General features: G+C 31.4%; 2 protein-coding genes across 2 annotated transcripts in view; one reads left to right on the top strand and one right to left on the bottom strand.

Annotated features, from left to right (window-relative positions):
- LOC139515817 (tRNA (32-2'-O)-methyltransferase regulator THADA-like) overlaps window positions 1–22,093 on the top strand; it is a 218,702-nt gene that overhangs the window by 127,297 nt on the left and 69,312 nt on the right. The window lies entirely within an intron of this gene.
- On the bottom strand, window positions 15,950–17,710 carry LOC139515821 (uncharacterized). Its single transcript, XM_071305532.1, has one exon. The coding sequence runs from the start codon at window positions 17,673–17,675 to the stop codon at window positions 15,972–15,974; it is 1,704 nt and encodes a 567-aa protein (XP_071161633.1). The 5' UTR covers window positions 17,676–17,710; the 3' UTR covers window positions 15,950–15,971.

Raw genomic sequence — 22,093 nt, 5'->3', positions numbered from 1 at the left:
CCTTCTGTATGTTCATGTACCTTGTCAGCAACATTTTAAACTAGTTGAGTTTTTTCTTAATTTATTTTATTGTGGATGTATTGTTCTTCAATCTTATACTTCAAGATGAAAGAATATTTGGTTTGATCTCAATTTATAAGTACTAGTAATAGCAGAGACATTTAATACAATATCTCTGGTACTAGTAATACAACTATCAAAAAAATACCTTATTTTCGATGTTTTGGTTGTTTGTCAATTTGTCTGATGTCTCATTAATGTACATTCAACATTTGTCATTCATATCATTATATGGTGCATAATATGCACTGCTGTATAATAATTACAAAGTACTATATGCAAAATAACCAGTAAACATAAAATAAGGAGATGTGGTAATAAAATTACCAATGAAACAACTACCCACCAGAGACCAAATGCCATTGATGTAAGCAATTCTAATATGACATGCTTCCTTTACTTTATGAATAAACCCATGCTCTAAATCCAATAAATTTTTATTTGCATATACGTATATTGACTACTGCAGAATAATGAATTTCATCAAATTGGCATGCATTTAATATGTTTTATTAACTCTTAAATAATGCACATGTTGTTACTAATTCATTTATTATGACTGTAATGTGTTGCATTCCGAAGTTAACATATTTGACCTAGATAAGATAACCTTTTATGCTGGCTGTGTCAAAACACCTCCCTCTGAAAAATCATAGTGCTAGCTGTTTGCTTCTTTACAAACAAAACAGGGAGGTTCATGGAAGAGTCTACACAATTGCTTTACCCTTATACACATCGGACATAAAAATAACCTTAATTGTCCTAATCAGATTCCAAATAATTGATGCAAGCTATACTTTTTAGCTCACCTGGCCCGAAGGGCCAAGTGAGCTTTTCTCATCACTTGGCGTCCGTCGTCCGTCGTCGTCCGTCGTCCGTCGTCCGTCGTCGTCGTCGTCGTCCGTCGTCGTTAACTTTTACAAAAATCTTCTCCTCTGAAACTACTGGGCCAAATCAAACCAAACTTGGCCACAATCATCATTGGGGTATCTAGTTTAAAAAATGTGTGGCGTGACCCGGTCAACCAACCAAGATGGCCGCCACGGCTAAAAATAGAACATAGGGGTAAAATGCAGTTTTTGGCTTATAACTCAAAAACCAAAGCATTTAGAGCAAATCTGACATGGGGTAAAAATGTTTATCAGGTCAAGATCTATCTGCCCTGAAATTTTCAGATGAATCGGTCAATCGGTTGTTGGGTTGCTGACCCTGAATTGGTAATTTTGAAGAAATTTTGCTGTTTTTGGTTATTATCTTGAATATTATTATAGTTAGAGATAAACTGTAAACAGCAATAATGTTCAGCAAAGTAAGATCTACAAATAAGTCAACATGACCAAAATGGTCAGTTGACCCGTTTAGGAGTTATTGCCCTTTATAGTCAATTTTTAACCATTTTTCGTTAATTAAAGTAATCTTTTACAAAAATCTTCTCCTCTGAAACTACTTGGCCAAATTAATCCAAACTTGGCCACAATCATCTTTGGGGTATCTAGTTTAAAAAATGTGTGGCGTGACCTGGTCAACTAACCAAGATGGCCGCCACGGCTAAAAATAGAACAAAGGGGTAAAATGCAGTTTTTGGCTTATAACTCAAAAACCAAAGCATTTTGAGGAAATCTGACAGGAATAAAAATGTTTATCAGGTCAAGATCTATCTGCCCTAAAATTTTCAGATGAATCGGTCAATCGGTTGTTGGGTTGCTGCCCCTGAATTGGTAATTTTGAGGAAATTTTGCTGTTTTTGGTTATTATCTTGAATATTATTATAGATAGAGATAAACTGTAAACAGCAATAATGTTCAGCAAAGTAAGATCTACAAATAAGTCAACATGACCAAAATGGTCAGTTGACCCGTTTAGGAGTTATTGCCCTTTATAGTCAATTTTTAACCATTTTTCGTAAATTAAAGTAATCTTTTACAAAAATCTTCTCCTCTGAAACTACTTGGCCAAATTAATCCAAACTTGGCCACAATCATCTTTGGGGTATGTAGTTTAAAAAATGTGTGGCGTGACCTGGTCAACCAACCAAGATGGCCGCCACCGCTAAAAATAGAACATAGGGGTAAAATGCAGTTTTTGGCTTATAACTCAAAAACCAAAGCATTTTGAGGAAATCTGACAGGGGATAAAAATGTTTATCAGGTCAAGAACTATCTGCCCTGAAATTTTCAGATGAATCGGTCAATCGGTTGTTGGGTTGCTGCCCCTGAATTGGTAATTTTGAAGAAATTTTGCTGTTTTTGGTTATTATCTTGAATATTATTATAGTTAGAGATAAACTGTAAACAGCAATAATGTTCAGCAAAGTAAGATCTACAAATAAGTCAACATGACCTAAATGGTCAATTGACCCCTTAAGGAGTTATTGCCCTTTATAGTCAATTTTTAACAGTTTTCATTAATTTGGTAAATTTATGTAAATTTTTACCAAATATAGTTCTCTGTTACTAATGGGCAAAGTTCATGATAGATATAATTGTAAGAAGCAAAATCGTTCAGTAAAGTAAGAACTTCAAACACATCACCATCACCAAAATACAATTTTGTCATGAATCCATTTGTGTCCTTTGTTTAATATGCACATAGACCAAGGTGAGCGACACAGGCTCTTTAGAGCCTCTAGTTTGTAGTTTTAACATTCATGGGTAGGCATTATATTCGTGTTATTTCAGCCCTCACTATAGCTCGGGCATAAAAAAACACGAATATAATGTCTACCCATAAAGCTTGCATCAACTATTTCTTAACTAAAGGAAGTTCTCATTTAGGGAGAATTCATTTATTGGAAGGTACAAAGAAATCATACATTTACGGAGAATTCATTTATTGAAAGGTACGCAAAAACCATACATTAGAAGTAAACTTCATTTATTGAAAGGTACACAAAAAGCATACACTTAATGAAAATTCTTTATTGAAAGGTACACAGAAACAATACATTTAGGGATAATTCATTTATTGAAAGGTACACAGAAACCATTCATTTAGGGAGAATTCAGTTATTGAAAGGTACACAGAAACCATTCATTTAGGGAGAATTCAGTTATTGAAAGGTAAACATAAACCGTTCTTTTATGGAGAATTCATTTATTAAAAGGTGTACAGAAAGCATTCATTTGAGAGAATTTATTTATTTAAAGGTATGCAAAAAGCATTCATTTAGGGAGACTTTATTTTAATATTGAAAGATATGCAGAAAGCAGTTGAAGTAGCATTTGATCACAAATCAATCATACAAAGTAATGTTAGATATCTTTTGATATTTCCACTTCATATATCTTTGCATTGTTTGCACTTATTAGTGGCCTAGAGCATCCAATGAGAAGTTTTCCTGGTCCAATGTAAGCCATTGAATATGGTGCCATTACCCCATTGCGTTGCAGTAGAAAAGGAGATGGCCACAATCATCCAAAATGTGTAGGGTTTTATTGTACATGTCTGATACAATAATATTATCCTTTTGTGTAGCCACTATACTCTGTGGTTTAAATAGATGATTCTTATAATTGATGTCAGCATGCCCAGTATAGATATTAAGTACTGTTCCTTTCTCCAGTATAACTACTCTTCCTCTGTCCTCCTCTGTACTCTTGTCTGTAATGTAAATGTTCCCATTGTTTGTAGTGGTTATATCAGTTGGATCTTTTAACAAAGGTTCATTGTTTATGTCAAATTCGTACTTGGCTTCAAGATTTCCACCTATATCCATCACCATGACCAAACCTCCACCAGGGACTGTGTAGTCTGTTTGATAATTCTTTACAGCTCCTACTATCAGTTGATTTTCTCTATTTATATGGATTGGCTGCACAATGAATGGGTTAAAGTTATATATAGAAGTTGTCAGTTCTTTTCCGTTTTCTTTCAGAATCTTCAAATTTGAAGTTAGATCAGAAATAAGAAGATCGCCATTTCTAGTCAGTGCTGTCATTAATGCACACTCATTGATTCTTGATAGTACTGTTATTGTACTGTCGGGTTGTAATGTTACTTTCTATATAGTTTTTGGATCAAGGTAGGAATGCATCCAGAATGTGTTCTCAGAGCTTTGTATTGTTTTTGGATCAAGGTAGGAATGCATCCAGAATGTGTTCTCAGAGCTTTGTATTATTTTTGAAACTAGAGCTAATTCTGTAGTATACTCTTTTTGATGACATTTATTCTAACCTGTTTGTCTTCTTGGTCTTTATACTGAAATTCATTGAAGTCTTGGCCTGAGTCATCTTGATGCAGTCCAACTTCTTTGATTGTAATAATTTTATGGTCTTTTGCCTTTTTAATCTTGAAATGAACTTTGCATTTTACATTAATCACACAGTAACAGATTACAGTCAATACATTTCCGTTTATTTTTTTTCAATTTCGCATAATTCACAAGTTAAAGGAAATTGTGCATTCTGAAATGATTTTGAAAATGCCATTTATTTTATTTTTTATTAGTAAAACACAGGTAGACCTATCTATTTGTACTAAGATGTTTAAAATTCGATTCATTTAAAATAATTTGTGCACGAAATAAATGCATTGGTAAAGAAGAATAAAAGTCTTTTGTATTCAACTTCCAATTTCAAAGGCAAAATATGTATACCTATCATTTTATGATTCCTTAAGAATAAGAGACATAATAATTAAAACTCTGCATTTATTTATCAGAAAGTAACTTGTTTTTGTGAGTTTATTTTCATTTGGAATATGGCAATACTTTGATTTTGTAATTACTGAGAACCAAATCACTTTATAGCTAATTTGTTTTCAGTCTTTAACTTTTAATCTGGCCAAGTAAGCAAAATATTTTGTTTTAACTTATTTTTAGTTTTGTCTTACGTATTTGCAAAGACTGCCAAAATTAAAATTTTCCCACTCATGTTTATCCCATTCCCAAACAAGGTTTTTAATGTATATAGGAATCATTTTGTCTATTCATATGCCTTTTAGGCAAAATGCTGATCACTTTCATAACTCTTGCTATTACTGGGGATGTTTTGCTCAACCATTTAGATACTTCAGGATTAAACCATAATTTTGATCTACACAACACTTTTGATTTTTGGACTGTTGTTCTTTTCTCATTAATGCCTTTGTCACATCTTATAACACAACTTTGATTCATTTATTGAAAGGTATGGAAAACACATTATTTAACTTCTAGTAGAATCATTTGATCATATATTGTGATGTTCAACTTCTGTGGATATTTCCACTTCATATATCTTTTGTACCTATCAATGGCATAGTGCATCCAATCAGAAGTTTGCCTGGTTCAGTGAATGTCATTGAACATGGGCTCATTACTCAATTCTCCATTGTGTTTCAGTAGAATGAAATATGAACACAATCATCCAGAATGTGTAGGGTATTAAAGTAAAATTACAAAAATACAGAACTCCAAGGTTAATTAAAAACGAAGTCCCTAATCAAATAACAAAATCAAAAGTTCAAACACATCAAAAAATAAAATCACAAAAATACTGAACTCTAAGGAAAATTCAAAACGGAAAGTCCCTAATCAAATGGCAAAATCATAAGCTCAAACACATCAGACAAAAGGATAACAACTGTCATATTCCTGCCTGGTACAGGTATTATTATATGTAGGGTATTATTATACATTGCAGTGATATTTTCTGTGGTTTAAAAGCATGATTCTTCAAATAAATATATGCATGTCCTTTCTCCGTTATAACTACTCCTCCTCTCTAATTTGTCATAATCCTGCCAATAATGAAAATGTTTCCATTGTTTGTAGTAGTTATATGTATTCCATTTGTAAATACAGGTTCATTGCCTCTGCCAAATTTATACTTGGCATGATGATTGCCATCCGTCACAATAATACTGAACTCTGAGGGAATTCACAACAGAAAGTCCCTAATCAAATGGCAATATCAAAAGCTCAAACACATCAAACGAATGAAAAGCAGCTGTCATTTTTCTGACTTGTACATATGTAAAAAAAAAAAAGTGAAAAGGAAAGTAAGTCCGCTGGAAAAGACAATTCCCAACAGCATAAGGAAAAACATAAAATTAATAAAAGTGTTGACAGAAGACCAGGTATCTCGAGGTATTTGACAACAAGACCTAGTCATGATCAGAGTGACACTACAAATAGCACACCTAAACAGTCAAAAACAAAGAACATTGAAAAATCGCCAGTAACCCCAACAGAGAATCTGCATGACGCAACACGAGATGAGGCTGCTAAGAAGCCAAAAAAGAGACGCTAAATTAATATCTGTTATTAAATCAAAATACAAAATATAAGACTATAGAATTCTTTTATTTTAAATTATAAAAAAAACTAAAAAAAAATGCATTTTGTCAATCATATTTTTCACAAAACAGTATGTATAGCACTGATTTCATTTATTTTTAACTGTATATATTATTCGAGATATGTCTCAAAATGTTTGTTATTACGTGACACAGCTGATGAAGGTTGTCCACTTAAAATATTCAGACTGACAGATAGTCTAATCAATTCCAATAATGAAGATTATAAATGGTCTGTTCTTCATGAAAGTTTTATCCTGAAAAAGAAAAAGACAAATAAAAATAAAAAGAACATTAATGTATGTGTATTTAATAAAGTGGCATTTTTTTTTATTGTGTACTAGAGAATCTAGATATGTGGATGATAATATTTATGTCATGTTACTATAATATTAAATTAAAGTATTTACCATCTGCTATTAAATATCCTTATCCAGAAAACGTATTAATCCATCTTGAAACGTCTCCATCAAAAACGGATGAAATAACCTTGACCAGAAATTCTATAAATACTTTAACGTTGAGGTCAAAATATAGAACGTACACAACTAAAAGTAGAGAGCACCTAGACCGCGAAAGTCTAAAACTATTGCAAAACAAACATCATATGCTTGACGAATATAATCATCATGAGAATAGGTTATCAATGCTAATTAGGGAAAAGATCGATAGCATAATACATTTTACGGTACGGGAAAATAAACTGCTAAAAATATTGTTCAGGAATACACCGACTATATACATAGAGATAGTAAACAAAGCGGTATTATTTGAGAAAAAAACAAACACAGACCGAAATTCATCGTTTAAATACCCACGATTTGAAAAACTAATCGCAATCAGTGAGGCGTATAACGGTATTTCTCAGGTAAAACAAATGTTATATCAGTATGTAAACTGCCCTATAAATAATTCTTCTTGGAAAGAAACAAGACTTAAAGAATTTAGTTTTAAGTCACTCAAAAGAAATAACAAAATAATAATAAATAAAATCAATACCAAATGCCTCATTATTAATGGTAAGAAAGATAACTCACCATGCTATTGTATGAAATTTAAAATATCCAACTATAAACCACCATGAAAAACTATTTGCACATCTGTACGGTCAATGCTAATGGCCTACAGCAACCTGAAAAAATAAATAAAATAGTAAGTTGGGCAAATCAACAAAAATGTGATATAACTTTTATACAGGAAACTCATTTTACTAAACAAATGCAAGATACTTTGTTTAAAGAACTTGGTAAAAACATTTTCAGAAGTGATGGCACCAGTAATTCACGTGGAGTAGCAATATGGATAAAAGATAGAATTAATTTTAAAATTATTGATGAGCATAAAGATTCTGATGGCAGATTTATTTTGATTAATATTGAAATAAATGAAAACATTTACACGCTAGTAAATATCTATGCTCCAAATAGATCAAGAGAAAGAAATAGTTTTTTCAAAACAGTTAAATCAAATATAAATAAATATGGATTAGGTCAAACAATTCTTGGGGGAGATTTTAACGACATCTGGTCATTAATTGATACAAAAAATAAAACTAAATCCTCTAAAAAATTTGATAAACCAGTAACAGGTTTAAAAGGGCTTATAAAATCATGTAAATTGATAGACATTTGGAGAAGTAGAAATAAAAATCTAAGGCAATTCACGTGGTGTAGAAAAGATAGATCAGAAGCCACCAGAATTGATTACTTTCTGATTTCAAAAGAAGTACAAAAAAATTGTAAAAGCTGCGATATTAGACCTTTAGTACAGAAAATAACTGACCATAATGCAGTATCTTTGAAAATTAATACTGAAAGAGGAAATAAGGGGCGTGGCTACTGGAAATTAAACTCCAGTGTTTTAAATAATGATGACTATGTAAATGAAATAAACAAATTAATAAACAGATATGAAAACGAATCAATTAACTGTGATGATTTAGGGATACTATGGGACAATTTGAAAATAGAGGTAAGAGATGCAAGTTTAGACTATTGTAAAAGAAAAGCCAAATTAAAAAAAGATAAAATAAATATCCTAGAAAAACAACTAAATGATCTCAATAATAAAGCAAATAATGGTACAGATGTAAATCATAAATTACAAAAAGAAATTGAGAATTTGGAAAATGATCTAGATTGTTTATATAAAGACAAAATTAAAGGACAAAAAATAAGATCAAGGGTAAAGTGGTTCGAAGAAGGGGAAAAAAATAGTGCATACTTTTTGGGACTAGAAAAAAGTCGTCAAACAAAAAAGATTATAACTGAACTATATGATGAAAATGGGATCCCAACAACTGATCAAGATAAAATTCTAAATCTACAAGTGAAATATTACAAAAAACTTTATGAGTCTACTAATCCTTGTGAAAATGAAGTTAAAACATATATTAATGAAACAAAATTAACAAAAACGCTTAAAGATTCCGATAGTAATCAATGTGAAGGGAAAGTAACAGAAATTGAATGCACTGATGCAATTTTTAAAATGAAGCTTAATAAATCCCCTGGTCTTGATGGACTGACAGTGGAATTTTATAGGCAATTTTGGACAAGCCTTAAACATATTGTTGTCAAAGTATTTAATTATAATTATGAAAAAAAAGAACTTACGAACTCACAAAAGAAAGGTGCAATTTCACTAATTTTTAAAAAAAATGATCCTCTTTCATTAGATAATTATCGTCCCATAACTTTATTAAACATTGATACTAAACTATTAGCTTATGTATTAGCTCAGAGACTTAAAAAAGTACTACCATCTATTATTAGTTTAGATCAAACAGGATATGTTAAAAATAGATATATTGGTTTTAACATCAGACAAATTCAAGATATAATAGATTATTCTGAGAAATTTAATATAGAAGGAGCAATCCTTTTCTTAGATTTTAGTAAAGCTTTCGACTCACTAGAATGGACTTTTATGACCGAAACACTGAAACGGTTTGGATTTAAAAGTAGCTTTATCAGATGGGTAGAAACTATGTATAACGACATTAAGGGATGTATCTTAAATAATGGGTGGGTCTCAGGTCCGTTTAAAATATTTCGAGGGATAAGACAAGGGTGTCCGATTTCAGCGTTGCTTTTTGTTATAACAGTAGAATTAATGGCAATAAGACTTAGAAGTAATAAAGATTTTAAAGGTATAAAAATTACATTAGATGGAAAATCTTGTAATTTAAAAATTTGTCAATTAGCTGATGATACAACACTTTTTCTTCAGTCAAGGAAAGAAATAAGTTTAGCTCTCAGTATAATTGAAACATTTGGAAGTTTTTCAGGGCTTAAGCTAAATAGAAATAAAACTGAAGGGGTATGGTTAGGACGACTAAAAAGTTCAAAAGATAAATATGAAAATATAAATTGGACCGACAAACCAATCAAAAGCCTTGGAATATATTTTGGTTATGACAAAAAAGAGTGTCAAACATTAAATATTGAAAAAGTGTTGGACAAATTAACGAAACTTGTAGAAAGATGGGCAAAAAGAAAGTTAACAATACTTGGAAAAATATTAGTAGTAAAAGCTCTTCTTCTACCAAATATAACCTACATTGCGACTAACAGTATCATTACTAAAGAAAATCTACAAAATATAAATAAAATCTTATATAAATTCATTTGGAACGGAGGAAAAGATAAAATAAAAAGGTCAATAATAACAAAAAACTTCGCAGAAGGGGGGTTAAAAATGATTGATATAGAATCCTATATAAAATCTATACATTTAAAATGGATTATAAAAATATTAGAATCAGAAAGTGCAAATTGGTCTGTATTATCAAAACTATACCTTAATAAATTTGGAAAAAACCTTCTTATTTTTAAGATGAATGTGAACAACACAAAATTGCTAGATAAAAACATATGGAACAGTACACCAACCTTCTATCAAGAGATGATAAAAACATGGATAAATGTAAATAATTGTGAAAACAATCATCATGATCAAATCAATAATTATTTAGAAATCAGAAAACAAGTTATATGGGGAAACAAATTCATAAAATTTCAAGGAAAATGTCTGTTCTTTGATAACTGGATTGAAAGTAACATACTATATATAAATGACATAATAGATAAAAGAGGAAATATATCAGAAGAAATGATTATTTCAAAATTAAGAAATAAAAGGAATTGGATTTCTGAATTCTCAAAACTAAAAAAATCCATACCAAAGCAATGGACCGACAAATTAAAATCAGAAGAATCAATCAAAACAAAAGTCCATATCAACCGAACAAAAACTAAACTTAGAGATTGTAATGATATTCTAACTATTAATGCTAAGAACATATACAACTTAGTATTAAGTGTGTCAAAAACAGAAATACCAGTAGGATTTTTGAAATGGGAAAGAGTCTTAAGCAAAGGGAGACTAATAAATGAATTTAAAGACTCTATTAAATTTAATTTTGGATATCTTAAAGATAATAAAATAAAAATGTTTAGGTGGAAATTAATGCACTTTATTTTGCCAAATGAGGTGTTGCTTTTTCAGTGGAAAATTTCACAAAACAATTTGTGTTCATATTGCAATGAAATAGATAATTATAATCATTTTTTCATTACATGTTCATATCATAAAACATTCTGGAAATCAATGAAAGTTTTACTTAAAAAAGTCTTCATAGGCGAACATGTGATAAGTCTTCATTCGTTGGTTATAGGATACAAAATTCATGACAATGTATACTATGCGCTAAATCATTTGCTTAGCTTAATGTTCTTTTCAGTCTATAAATCACATTATGTTTCCAATAAAAAAACCAAAGCAGTAGACACCTTAAAAATTTTTGAATATGAGGTAGAAAATACTGTAGAATTATATAGTATGACCAATACAGAGATCAGTAGTTTATTTACAAAGGTGTTGAATATTTTGAAGTATAAAAATGAAGTCATTTTATAGTTAACTTAAGTTACATGTATAGAAAAAAAACAGATGTTATACATGTAGATCTAGATTATGTGTGATTGCATGTGTGTTTTTTTTTTCTTCCTTTATTATAAATGTACTATGCAAGTAATTATCTGTAAGTGCTATGCCTATGGTGTGAGTATGTGTGAAAGGTATGGAAAGAAATTTGTTTGTAAAATTTATCATGTGGCAATGAGCAGGAATGACTGTTAGCGCAGAAGTTTGTGTGTACAGTAATTATTACATCTATATTACTATTACTATAATGTATGAATGATAATACGGGTTAATCAGATATATTAGTGTGTAGGTGTGTGTGTGTGTGTGTGTGTGTGTCTTTGTCAATATAGGTACTTCGACACGTGTACACTAAATATGTGGGTATTGTTTACAAACTTAGACAGGTAAACTAAAGGTCACGACACGATACTTATCTAGGTCAAATCAATAACAAATTTAATAAAGATTGAAAGTGCAACTGTGAAAAATATATTTACACTCCAACTTACCTTTACGCAATATTATTCCAAGCTTTTAAAACCACATCGAAATTAATAATCCAAATTCACGAAACACTTCAAAAAATATTGTCCAAACACGAGGATAAGAAAAGTCGTGTGAGGTCACTTGACCGCAATTTATTTTTGATTAAATAATAAAAGAACCTAAAAAGTCATTCCGGATGAATGATCAAATTCCGTAAAACAATTATTGTGTAGATATTTTTTATATGAATATATATGAAAATACTTTAAGTGATGTAGAAAAGACTATTTGTAACAAATATAATAATAGTTTAATGTGTGAATTAAAACAATGTAATTTATTAGTTAATTTTACTGAATATTACCCCTGGGTATTCAGTTGTAATCTAACAGGGAAACTTGATGAAATGCTGTACACCAAGTTTAATTGTTAAACAGCAATATGTGCAATAAAGAATCAATTAGAAAAAAAAAAAAAAAAAAAAAAAAAAAAAAAGTGCATTGAACCTGGTTTTATAGTTAGCTAAACCTCTCACTGGTATGAAAATCACATCAAATTCCATTGATAAACTTGAGTTATGTCAAAGAACATCTTAGTTCTTTTTTTTTCTAATAAAAAATCATCTAAAGATGTCAAGATCATGTTGATAAATATTCCCATATATCAACTTCAGAAATACTGCATGAATGTCTTGAAGTATAGATTCAAGGTACTGACATTATTTATCATCTTTCCTTTTCACGAATGTGACTTACCGGACTATTTACCGGATTCGTAATAACATAAGCAACACGACGGGTGCCACATGTGGATCTGCTTACCCTTCCAAAGCACATGGGATTACCCCCAGTTTTTGGTGGGGTTTTTGTTGCTTAGTCTTTAGTTATCTATGTTGTGTCTTCTGTACTATTATTTGTCTGTTTGTCTTTTCATTATTAGCCATGGAGTTGTCAGTTTATTTTCAATCTATGAGTTTGACTATCCCTCTGGTATCTTTCGTCCCTCTTTTAATTACTTGTTAAAATGTATAGAGTTCTTTTTAGTTGTCTTTGTATATGTATATTTTTTACTGTTGGTCCCATTTTTGCAAATATACTTTTAGAATGAATCCTGTCATTGTGTTTTTGTACTGTGGATTTTTTTGTATACTTGTCTTGCATTTTTGCTTATGTACTTTGTCTACAGATACACTTTATGCCATTGTGTTTTTCTTTGTTTAAGTGATTAAGATTGTAAAACAGAGTTGACTGCTGTAATACCAATTAAAATGTATATCTGTTTGTTTTGTTTTGCTGACATCTTGTTGTCAATATAATGGAATTCTATTATTAAGTTACTTTGATGATGTTGTATGTATAAAACCAGTTTCAATACACCATTTTCTACATAGTAGTACCAAGTCAGGAATATGACAGTTGTTTTCCATTCATTTGATGTGTTGCCATTTAATAAAGAACTTTCTGTAATTAATTTTCCTCACCATCATCATATCACATGCACTAGTAGGTAGTAAAGAGTTTGAAATAGTAAATTTATAAAAATCTCATTGAACAAAATCCCATTTTTATGCCCCACCTACGATAGTAGAGGGGCATTATGTTTTCTGGTCTGTGCATCCGTCCGTCCGTCCTTCAGTCCGTTCGTTCGTTCAGGTTAAAGTTTTTGGTCAAGGTAGTTTTTGATAAAGTTGAAGTCCAATCAACTATTAACTTAGTACACATGTTCCCTTTGATATGATCTTTCTAATTATATTGCCAAATTAGACTTTTGACCCCAATTTCACGGTCCACTGAACATAGTATATGATAGTGCAAGTTTCAAGTTAAAGTTTTTGGTCAAGGTAGTTTTTGATGAAGTTGAAGTCCAATCAACTTCAAACTTAGTAAACATGTTCCCTATGATATGATCTTTCTAATTTAATTGCCAAATTAGACTTTTGACCCCAATTTCACGGTCAACTGAACATAGAAAATGATAGTGCAAGTTCCAGGTTAAAGTTTTTGGTCATGGTAGTTTTTGATGAAGTTGAAGTCCAATCAACTTCAAACTTAGTACACATGTTCCCTATGATATGATCTTTCTAATTTAATTTCCAAATTAGACTTTTGACCCCAATTTCACGGTCCACTGAACATAGAAAATGATAATGAGAGTGGGGCATCCGTGTACTATGGACACATTCTTGTTGATTTAGTTATATGAACAAATATAAGCCTTCAACAATGAGCACAGCCCATACCGCATAGTCAGCTATAAAACTGAAAAGGCCCTGAAATGACAATGTAAACTAACGGCCTTATTTATGTACAAAAAAAAGAATGAAAAACAAAAATGTAACACATAAACAAACGACAACCACTGAATAACAGGCTCATGACTTCGGACAGGCACATACATAAATAATGTGGCAGGTTAAACATGCAAGAAGAATTCCAACCCTCCCCCTAACCTGGGACAGTAGTCCAGTCAAACTAAGATTTAATCTCAAACTAATTGCAACAGAAAATGTTTTAGTTCTAATCTATAGCATTATGCCCTTTATATACACAGAAAAAAGTCCCATAAAATCTAACTTGAAGAAAACTCAAAATCAACATTTTTAATTTCCTATGGAAATTAACATTGGAAGGGGAGATAACTCTTTCAAAAATTAGTCTTTTTTGGTCAGTTTTTGGTTGTATTTTTTGAAATTGATGTAAAGTATGATACTTTGATGGGGTTATAAGTTTGTATTTTTACTAAATTATATAATCTTCTGCTCATGAAATGATCAAAACCGAAGTGTTATGGGTAGTTTTATTATTTTCGTGCATTTTTCATTAAAGAAATTGCAAATTTGAAGCTTTGTAACTATTTTGAAAAAATAATGTGAAAATCTGGTATTGTTTATATCTGTATATTATATTTTTTCAGCAATTAACTTATCTAAAGAAACTTTAAAACACAAAAAGAAGAATACATGCTTAATTATTTTTATTAAACTTGAGATTCTTTACCTTGACATGTTGAAAAATTCAATAAATGGTCAACTAATGAATTACACAATCTATATTATAGCTTGATAAAATATATGAAAACACCTTTAGAGTTGTTTGTTATACTCTAAAGACCGCTAAAAAATCAAGAATCAATACATTCTGATGAATAGAAGCAGTAAAGTTATAATTTTGTATCAGTTTTTATTGATATTTCTGCCTTTTTTGCAAGAGTTATCTCCCTTTTTAATGCAAATCCCCATAAGAATTTTAAATGGTGAGTATTTTAGTCTTCCTCAAGTTAGATTTTATGGGACTTTTTTCTGTGTATATTTGGGGTATAATGCTAAAGATTAAAACTTAAAAATCTTCTGTTGCAATTACTTTCGGGTTAGGGTCAAATTTATGCTAGATTGACTGGACTACAGAGGTATAACAGTCCAACATAAAAACGAACTATAAAAATCAGTAGAAAAAGGCTTAACTCATCAGATGGACAACATTGTTTTATTTCTCAATTATAAGTTCAAGTTAATTAAATCTTATTGATAAAAAGTTAAAGTGGTTTAAATCAAATTTATGCACAGCATGAAAGTGTCCTCCGTATCCCCTTCATTAGCAATTTGCCTCTCAGTTAGTAGGGTTGTTTTGTTTTGCAGCTTTTGTATGACTCATATAGTGATTGAGATGATAACACAATATTGACTGCTGTACCCCTATTTTTGACATTTTTACTCTTTGAGTATGTTTGTTTTGTTCATGCATTGTTGACAATGTAATGGAATTTGATGCGACTGTCATACAAGTGAGAGGTTTAGCTAGCTATAAAACCAGGTTCAATCCACCATTTTCTACATTAGAAAATGCCTGTACCAAGTCAGGAATATGACAGTTGTTATCCATTCCTTTGATGTGTTTGGACTTTTGATTTTGCCTTTTGATTTTGGACTTTCCTTTTTGAATTTTCTTCAGAGTTCAGTATTTTTGTAATTTTACTTTTTTATATTATATCGCAGAATAAATTCAGGTTAGAAAAAAGTAAAATCACAAAAACACTGATCTCAGAGGAAAATTAATTCGGAAAGTCCATAATCACATGGCAAAATCAAATTACAAAACACATCAAAAACAAATGGACAAGAACTGTCATATTCCTGACTTGATACAGGCATAAAAAAAGTGGAAAACAGATTTACATTTTAAAGATAAAAATACTTCGACCATGTCATCCACAGTTTATTCCAATTACAAATTATTTGGTATTTCTACTTCATAGATTTTAGCTTTGTGGTTCCCAATCACAGGTGTTGAACTTCCGATAAAAAGTTTTCCTGGTTTGCAGCAAAGCATTGAATATGGAAGTAGGATATCATCTTCAACTGTGTTACAGTAGGCCATAAGGTCTCCTGCATGGTCCAGAAAATGTAGGGTATTATTGTACATGTCTGATACAATTATATTATCATTTGGTGTAGCAACTAAACTGCATGGTTTGAATGGATGATTCTTAGAATTAATATCAGGATGACCATTATAGATATTACAGACAGTTCTTTTCTCTAGTATAACTACTCTTCCTCTGTAGTCTTCTGTAGTCCTGTCTATAATAAAAATGTTCCCATTCTTTGTAGTGGTTATATTGAATGGTTCTGTAAACAAAGGTTTATTGTTTTTGTCAAGTTTATACATGTCTTTATGATCTCCATCCATATCCATCACCATGACAACACCTTCACCAGGGACTGAGTAGTCTATTGGTAACTTCTTTACAGCTCCTACTATCAGTTGGTTTTCTCTATTAGTATGGATTGGCTGCACAATGAATTGGTTAAAATTATATTTAGAAGTTGTGAGTTCATTTTTATTTCCTTTTAGAATCTTTAGATTTGAAGTTCCATTAGAAATAAGGAGATGGCCATTTTTAGTTAGTGCTGTTTGATATGCATACTCATTGACACTTGAAATAACTTTAATCGTACTGTCAGGCTGTAATGATACTTTCTGTATTGTTTTTGATGCAAGGTCTTCTATCCAAAACGTATTGTCAGAGCATTGTACTATGTTTGAAACTAAACATAATTCTGTAGTGTACTCTTTGGTGGCTTTTATTCTAATTAATCTGTCTTTATAAATCTCATCTTGAATTGTTCCAAATAGAGACTGATGAATCTGGCCTGGAACAAAACTTAGACCGTAATTCAGATTAATGTTTGATATCTCCTTCACATCTTCAAATGATTTGGTATCTTCAAAGAATTTTGTCACATCCTTACTAATACTCATATCTTCTATCAGCTGTAGTTTGTCAGTTAGATGTTGTTCAAAATGTATTACCTTGCTTCTTTCAGTTTCGTTCACTTCCTCATTTTGTCTCCATTGTTTATCAATTTCACTACCTAGCTCTTTAGCATATTGATCCCCTGCTTCTTTCCAAATCTGTTTCTGCTTTAAGATATCATTTTGGGTCTGTTCAATGCTGAGCCGGTTTGTTTCTTTCAGTTTGTCTAATATCTCTTTTTTCTTTGACCAATCGTCACGCTGTTTCTTTATTTTTTCTTCCCTGATCTTCATTACTTCCTTTTTCATCTTGAAAGCTTTTTCAATCTCTACTAGTTCATGCTTTTTGTGCAGTTTGGTCACTCCAGAAGGACAGACTAAGTGATCACATGTTTTACAGAACAAGCAGCAGACTTGTCCAGAATGGTCTTTACATGGAATGTCACTGAAGTCTATCTTTTGACCCGATTCCATGCCACGAATTCCTACTTCCTTAATTGTGATTATTGTGTGGTCTTTTGCCTTTTTAAACTTAGAATGAACTTTGTTTTTACATTTATCACACATTAAGAGGTCACAGTCTGTACATTTCCACTGAATTTTTGTCTCAATTTCGCATAATTCACAAGGAAGAGGAATTTGTGCCTTCTGAATTGACTTAGATAACGCCATTTTTGCATAATTTGTAAAACACAGGTAGACTTTTATAAAATCATTTTGTACAGAGTAGTCTATTAATAGAATTCATTTTTAAAATCAATTGTTGCTTACACGTCTGTGATTGTGTACTGATAAATTTAAAGTCTTTTGGTGCAATCGTGAATTTTAAAGGCAAATTGATTATAACTGTTAATTTACAATTTCTGAAGAATAAAAGAGAAATTATTTAAACTCTGCCTTTAATTTATATAATTTTCACAAGTGACTTGTTCAAGATTCGTCATTCATGTAATTATATGTTGCATGATAGGCACTGTTGTATTTTGGAATTGCAAAATTCTATATGCAAAATTACCACAATATGTGAAATAAGGAGATATGGTAATAAAATTACCAATGAACAACTATCCATTCGAGACGAAATGTCATAGATGTTAGCGAATAAATGTAGTCATACGGCATTTTACCGGTTTTTATGTTTGTTTTTTATAAGGAATGACTGTAATATTTTTTCTGTCTATGAAGAAATAACATAAAACATTTGATGCACACTGAATAATGCGCGTAGCGGGTTATTTAACAGTGTGCACCACATTGTTTATGTTATTTCGAATAGACAGAAAAAATATTACAGTCATTTAATACTAAATTCCATTTTAAACCGTAGAACCAGGAAAAAACGTTGATGACGTCACGGTCACATGACTAAATTATGTCTATGGGCTGATAAAAAAAATAGCGTCAGCCAATCAGAAGACGCGTTACATCCAAAATTAAATTATATTAAGATACACATAATTATAACAACAGTAAAATCATAGATATGTTGACTGATACGATTGCTTGGTATCTGTTTCTCACTCCACAAGAGACTTGTTTCCCCACGTAAAACATTAAGATACCAAAACGTCCTCTGATCTATTTCCTACTCCCTATTGTGACATTTTACTAAGAATGATTTGCATGGCAGGAGATGCATGCATTGAAGCCTCCTTTTGAAGGATACACTTACCCTGTCCACGTACGTACCGATCCGTTTGGAGTTGATGCAATTCACTCAGTTATTGCTTTTCTGTTCTAATGCAGCTGAACTAGCATAAGCTTATCTATTTCGTAGTGATTATTTTGGCCCTGTCTACTCAGTATTTGTCTTGACTTTACCAAAGCTGCCAGCTAAGTTGTCACCAAATAGTAATGCTTTCGTCTGTATGGATACATATATAGTTGGCAAATACTCAACAAATACTTAACCAAAGGACTAAATGGAAGCCAACTGCTATTTTTCTGACTTGAAACAGGTAAGGTAATTTAGAGAAAAAGGAAAGTCCATATTCAAATGCATTTCAGAGAGAGAAAAAAATCATATTCCTGACTTGGAATAGGCATTTCAGAGAGAGAAAAAAACAAGTCATATTCCTGACTTGGAACAGGCATTTCAGAGACAAAAAACAACAGTCATATTCCTGACTTGGAACAGGCACTTCAGAGAGAAAAAAAGCAGCTGTCATATTCCTGACTTGGAACAGTGATTTCAGAGACAAAAAATAACAGTCATATTTCTGACTTGGAATAGGCACTTCAGAGAGAGAAAAAGCAACTGCCATATTCCTGACTTGGAACAGGTATTCCTGACTTGGAACAGCCATTTCAGAGAGAAAAAAACAACATCTTATTCCTGACATGGATTAGGCACTTCAGAGAACAAAAAATCTGTCATATTCCTGACTTAGAACATGCATTTCAGAGAGGGAGAAAAAAACTGTTATATTCTTGACTTTGAACAGGCATTTCAGAGAACAAAAAAAATGTCATATTCCTGACTTTGCAACAGGCATTTCAGAGAAAGAAAACAACTGTCACGCTTTTGAATTGGAAAATGCATTTCAGGTTGTATTTCTGTAAATATTGACAATGCAATTTCCCATAGGAACACCTTTTACCGCTAAAACTGTACAACTTTTACTATGAAGTTTTGAAATCTTATCTTAGAATTGAAAGTTCATTTGCACCACAATTTTTTTCAAAGGTCAAAATATTGGGCTGTGCGGCATATTTTCAACTTTATATGCCTCGAACTTCTCAGAGTTTAGACTTACACTAATTTTCTTAACTATCCCTACCTCGAATGAAAGGTTACCACAGATTTCAATGTAAACAATATGCACGTGTTTATATACTGGTAACATTTCCAAGTTCCTGCGATGTGGAACACAGAGAGTATAACTGGGAACCAGTATGTAAACAAAACTAATTTTCTATGAATATTCAATTTCTCCCCAAAAGAGGCGTGTTTTCAGAAGCAGCTGTATTTACAAAGTGCAACCTTCAGAGAACAATATAGACTGTCCTATTCCTGACATGGGACAGGCATTTCTCAAAAGAAGAGAATAACAACTGTCATATTCTTGACTTTGAACAGGCATTTCGGAGTAATTTCAGAAGATAACAGTTGACATATTATTCCTGACTTGGAACAGGATTTTCAGAGGAAATATCAATTGTTGTATTCCTGACATTTTTCAGAGACAATGTTGTTTAGAACCTGATTTATAGCTCGATTAATCTCACTTATTAGATATTGTTAATAGTTCCATCCTGTTGAAAAATAAGTATAAGCAACCCAAACAGACGTAACTGGTTTGTGTAACTATAATTCGTAACTAGCCGCCAAAAGTATGTCACCATATATCATAGATATATACAGCACAAATGAGTAACTTCTATATGTTTTGCACTGGACATTAAGCAACCAATCAATCAATCCATATGTTTCATAACCATGAAACCTAATATAAAAAAGTATGAATTTAGAGATAATTGATAGTAAAGCAGTACAAATAGGTGTATTCATATCACTGATCAAACCGCTATACATACTGGTTTAACAGTTCTTGTTTTTTTTTCTCTAGGATTGGGTATAAAACTAGTGATGCAAGATTTAGAACAGTTGCATAAAAAGTGATGCTTTAATATGTAAAAACATGACCAATGATGCAAAAATAATTACATGACCACATACTTGTAAATGAAACAATGACAACCAGTAGCTAAATCAATCACATGACTGTTGGTATGAGTAATTACCTGACAGGAGATTCCTGTATATATAGCTATACATGTAATCTTATGACCAAGTATAAAAAGGAATTTCTATCTGTTTCAAATTGAAAAAAAAAGATTTTTTGTAATGTTGAAATCTCTCTTATTATAAGTAATAGGATAACTATATTTGATATGTGCGTACCTTGAAAGGTCCTCATGTCTGTCAGACAGTTTTCACTTGACCTCGACCTCATTTCATGGATCAGTGAACAAGGTTAAGTTTTTGTGGTCAAGTCCATATCTCAGATACTACAAGCAATAGGGATAGTATATTCAGTGTATGGAAGGACTGTAAGGTGTACATGTCCAACTGGCAGGTGTCATCTGACCTTGACCTCATTTCATGGTTCAGTGGTAATAGTTAAATTTTTGTGTTTTGGTCTGTTTTTCTCATACTATATGCAATAGGTCTACTATATTTGTTGTATGGAATGATTGTAAGGTGTACCTATCTAGCGGGCAGATGTCATGTGACCTTGACCTCATTTTCATGGTTCAGTGGTCAAAGTTAAGTTTTTGAGTTTTGGTCTTTTTATCTAATACTATATGCCATAGGTCATCGATATTTGGTGTATGGAAATATTTTATGATCTTTATGTCAGTCGTGCAGGTTTTATTTGACCGTGACTTCATTTTCACGGTTCATTGCACAGTTTTTTTAAGTTTTTGTGTTTTGGTCTATTTTTCTTAAAGTCATATGAAACGAGTGAGTGGTGAAAAATAATGTTTATCCAATTCTTGAACCAATGCATGTATATATCATAAACTTAGTCCTCTGTGCACGATTTTATCATTATTTTCGCAAATACATCATATAATCGTCAATTTTTTTCTCTCTGTTTGTTATGATTTAACAAATATGGCTGCTCATTAAATAGCGTGATTTGAAGCCGAGTTTTACCGATTGTCACCTTATAGTAAACAAATCACAAAAAGCATGGGTATTGAGCACGTGTTTAACATGTATAATCAGATATTTGTTTATTTTAATGACAGATGCATGCGTATTGCGATCACCGGATTTTTACGAGGAGGGTTACATTCGGGTCACTATGCATACGGAAAATATGTCGGCGAATTGCTTCCTGGAAGCAAGCAATTAAAAATAAGTAAACTTCTTCTTAATGTGGACAAATTAAAGAATTTTCTTCAGAAAAAATTATATGTACATAAGTTGTATTATGAAAACTATCCATTTAGTTATAAAAAACATATGCATATTTTTTTTCTAATTTGAGGTTTCTTATGACTTTAAACTATAAGTAATAGGTCAACTACATATGTTGTATAGAAGCATTGTTAGCTGTACATGTCTGCCTGGCATGGTT

The sequence above is a fragment of the Mytilus edulis genome, chromosome 3 (assembly GCF_963676685.1).
Source record: "Mytilus edulis chromosome 3, xbMytEdul2.2, whole genome shotgun sequence".
Classification (NCBI taxonomy): Eukaryota; Metazoa; Mollusca; class Bivalvia; order Mytilida; family Mytilidae; genus Mytilus; species Mytilus edulis.
Note: the sequence above shows the minus strand (reverse complement) of the source record. Positions and strands in the feature narration are given on the sequence as shown.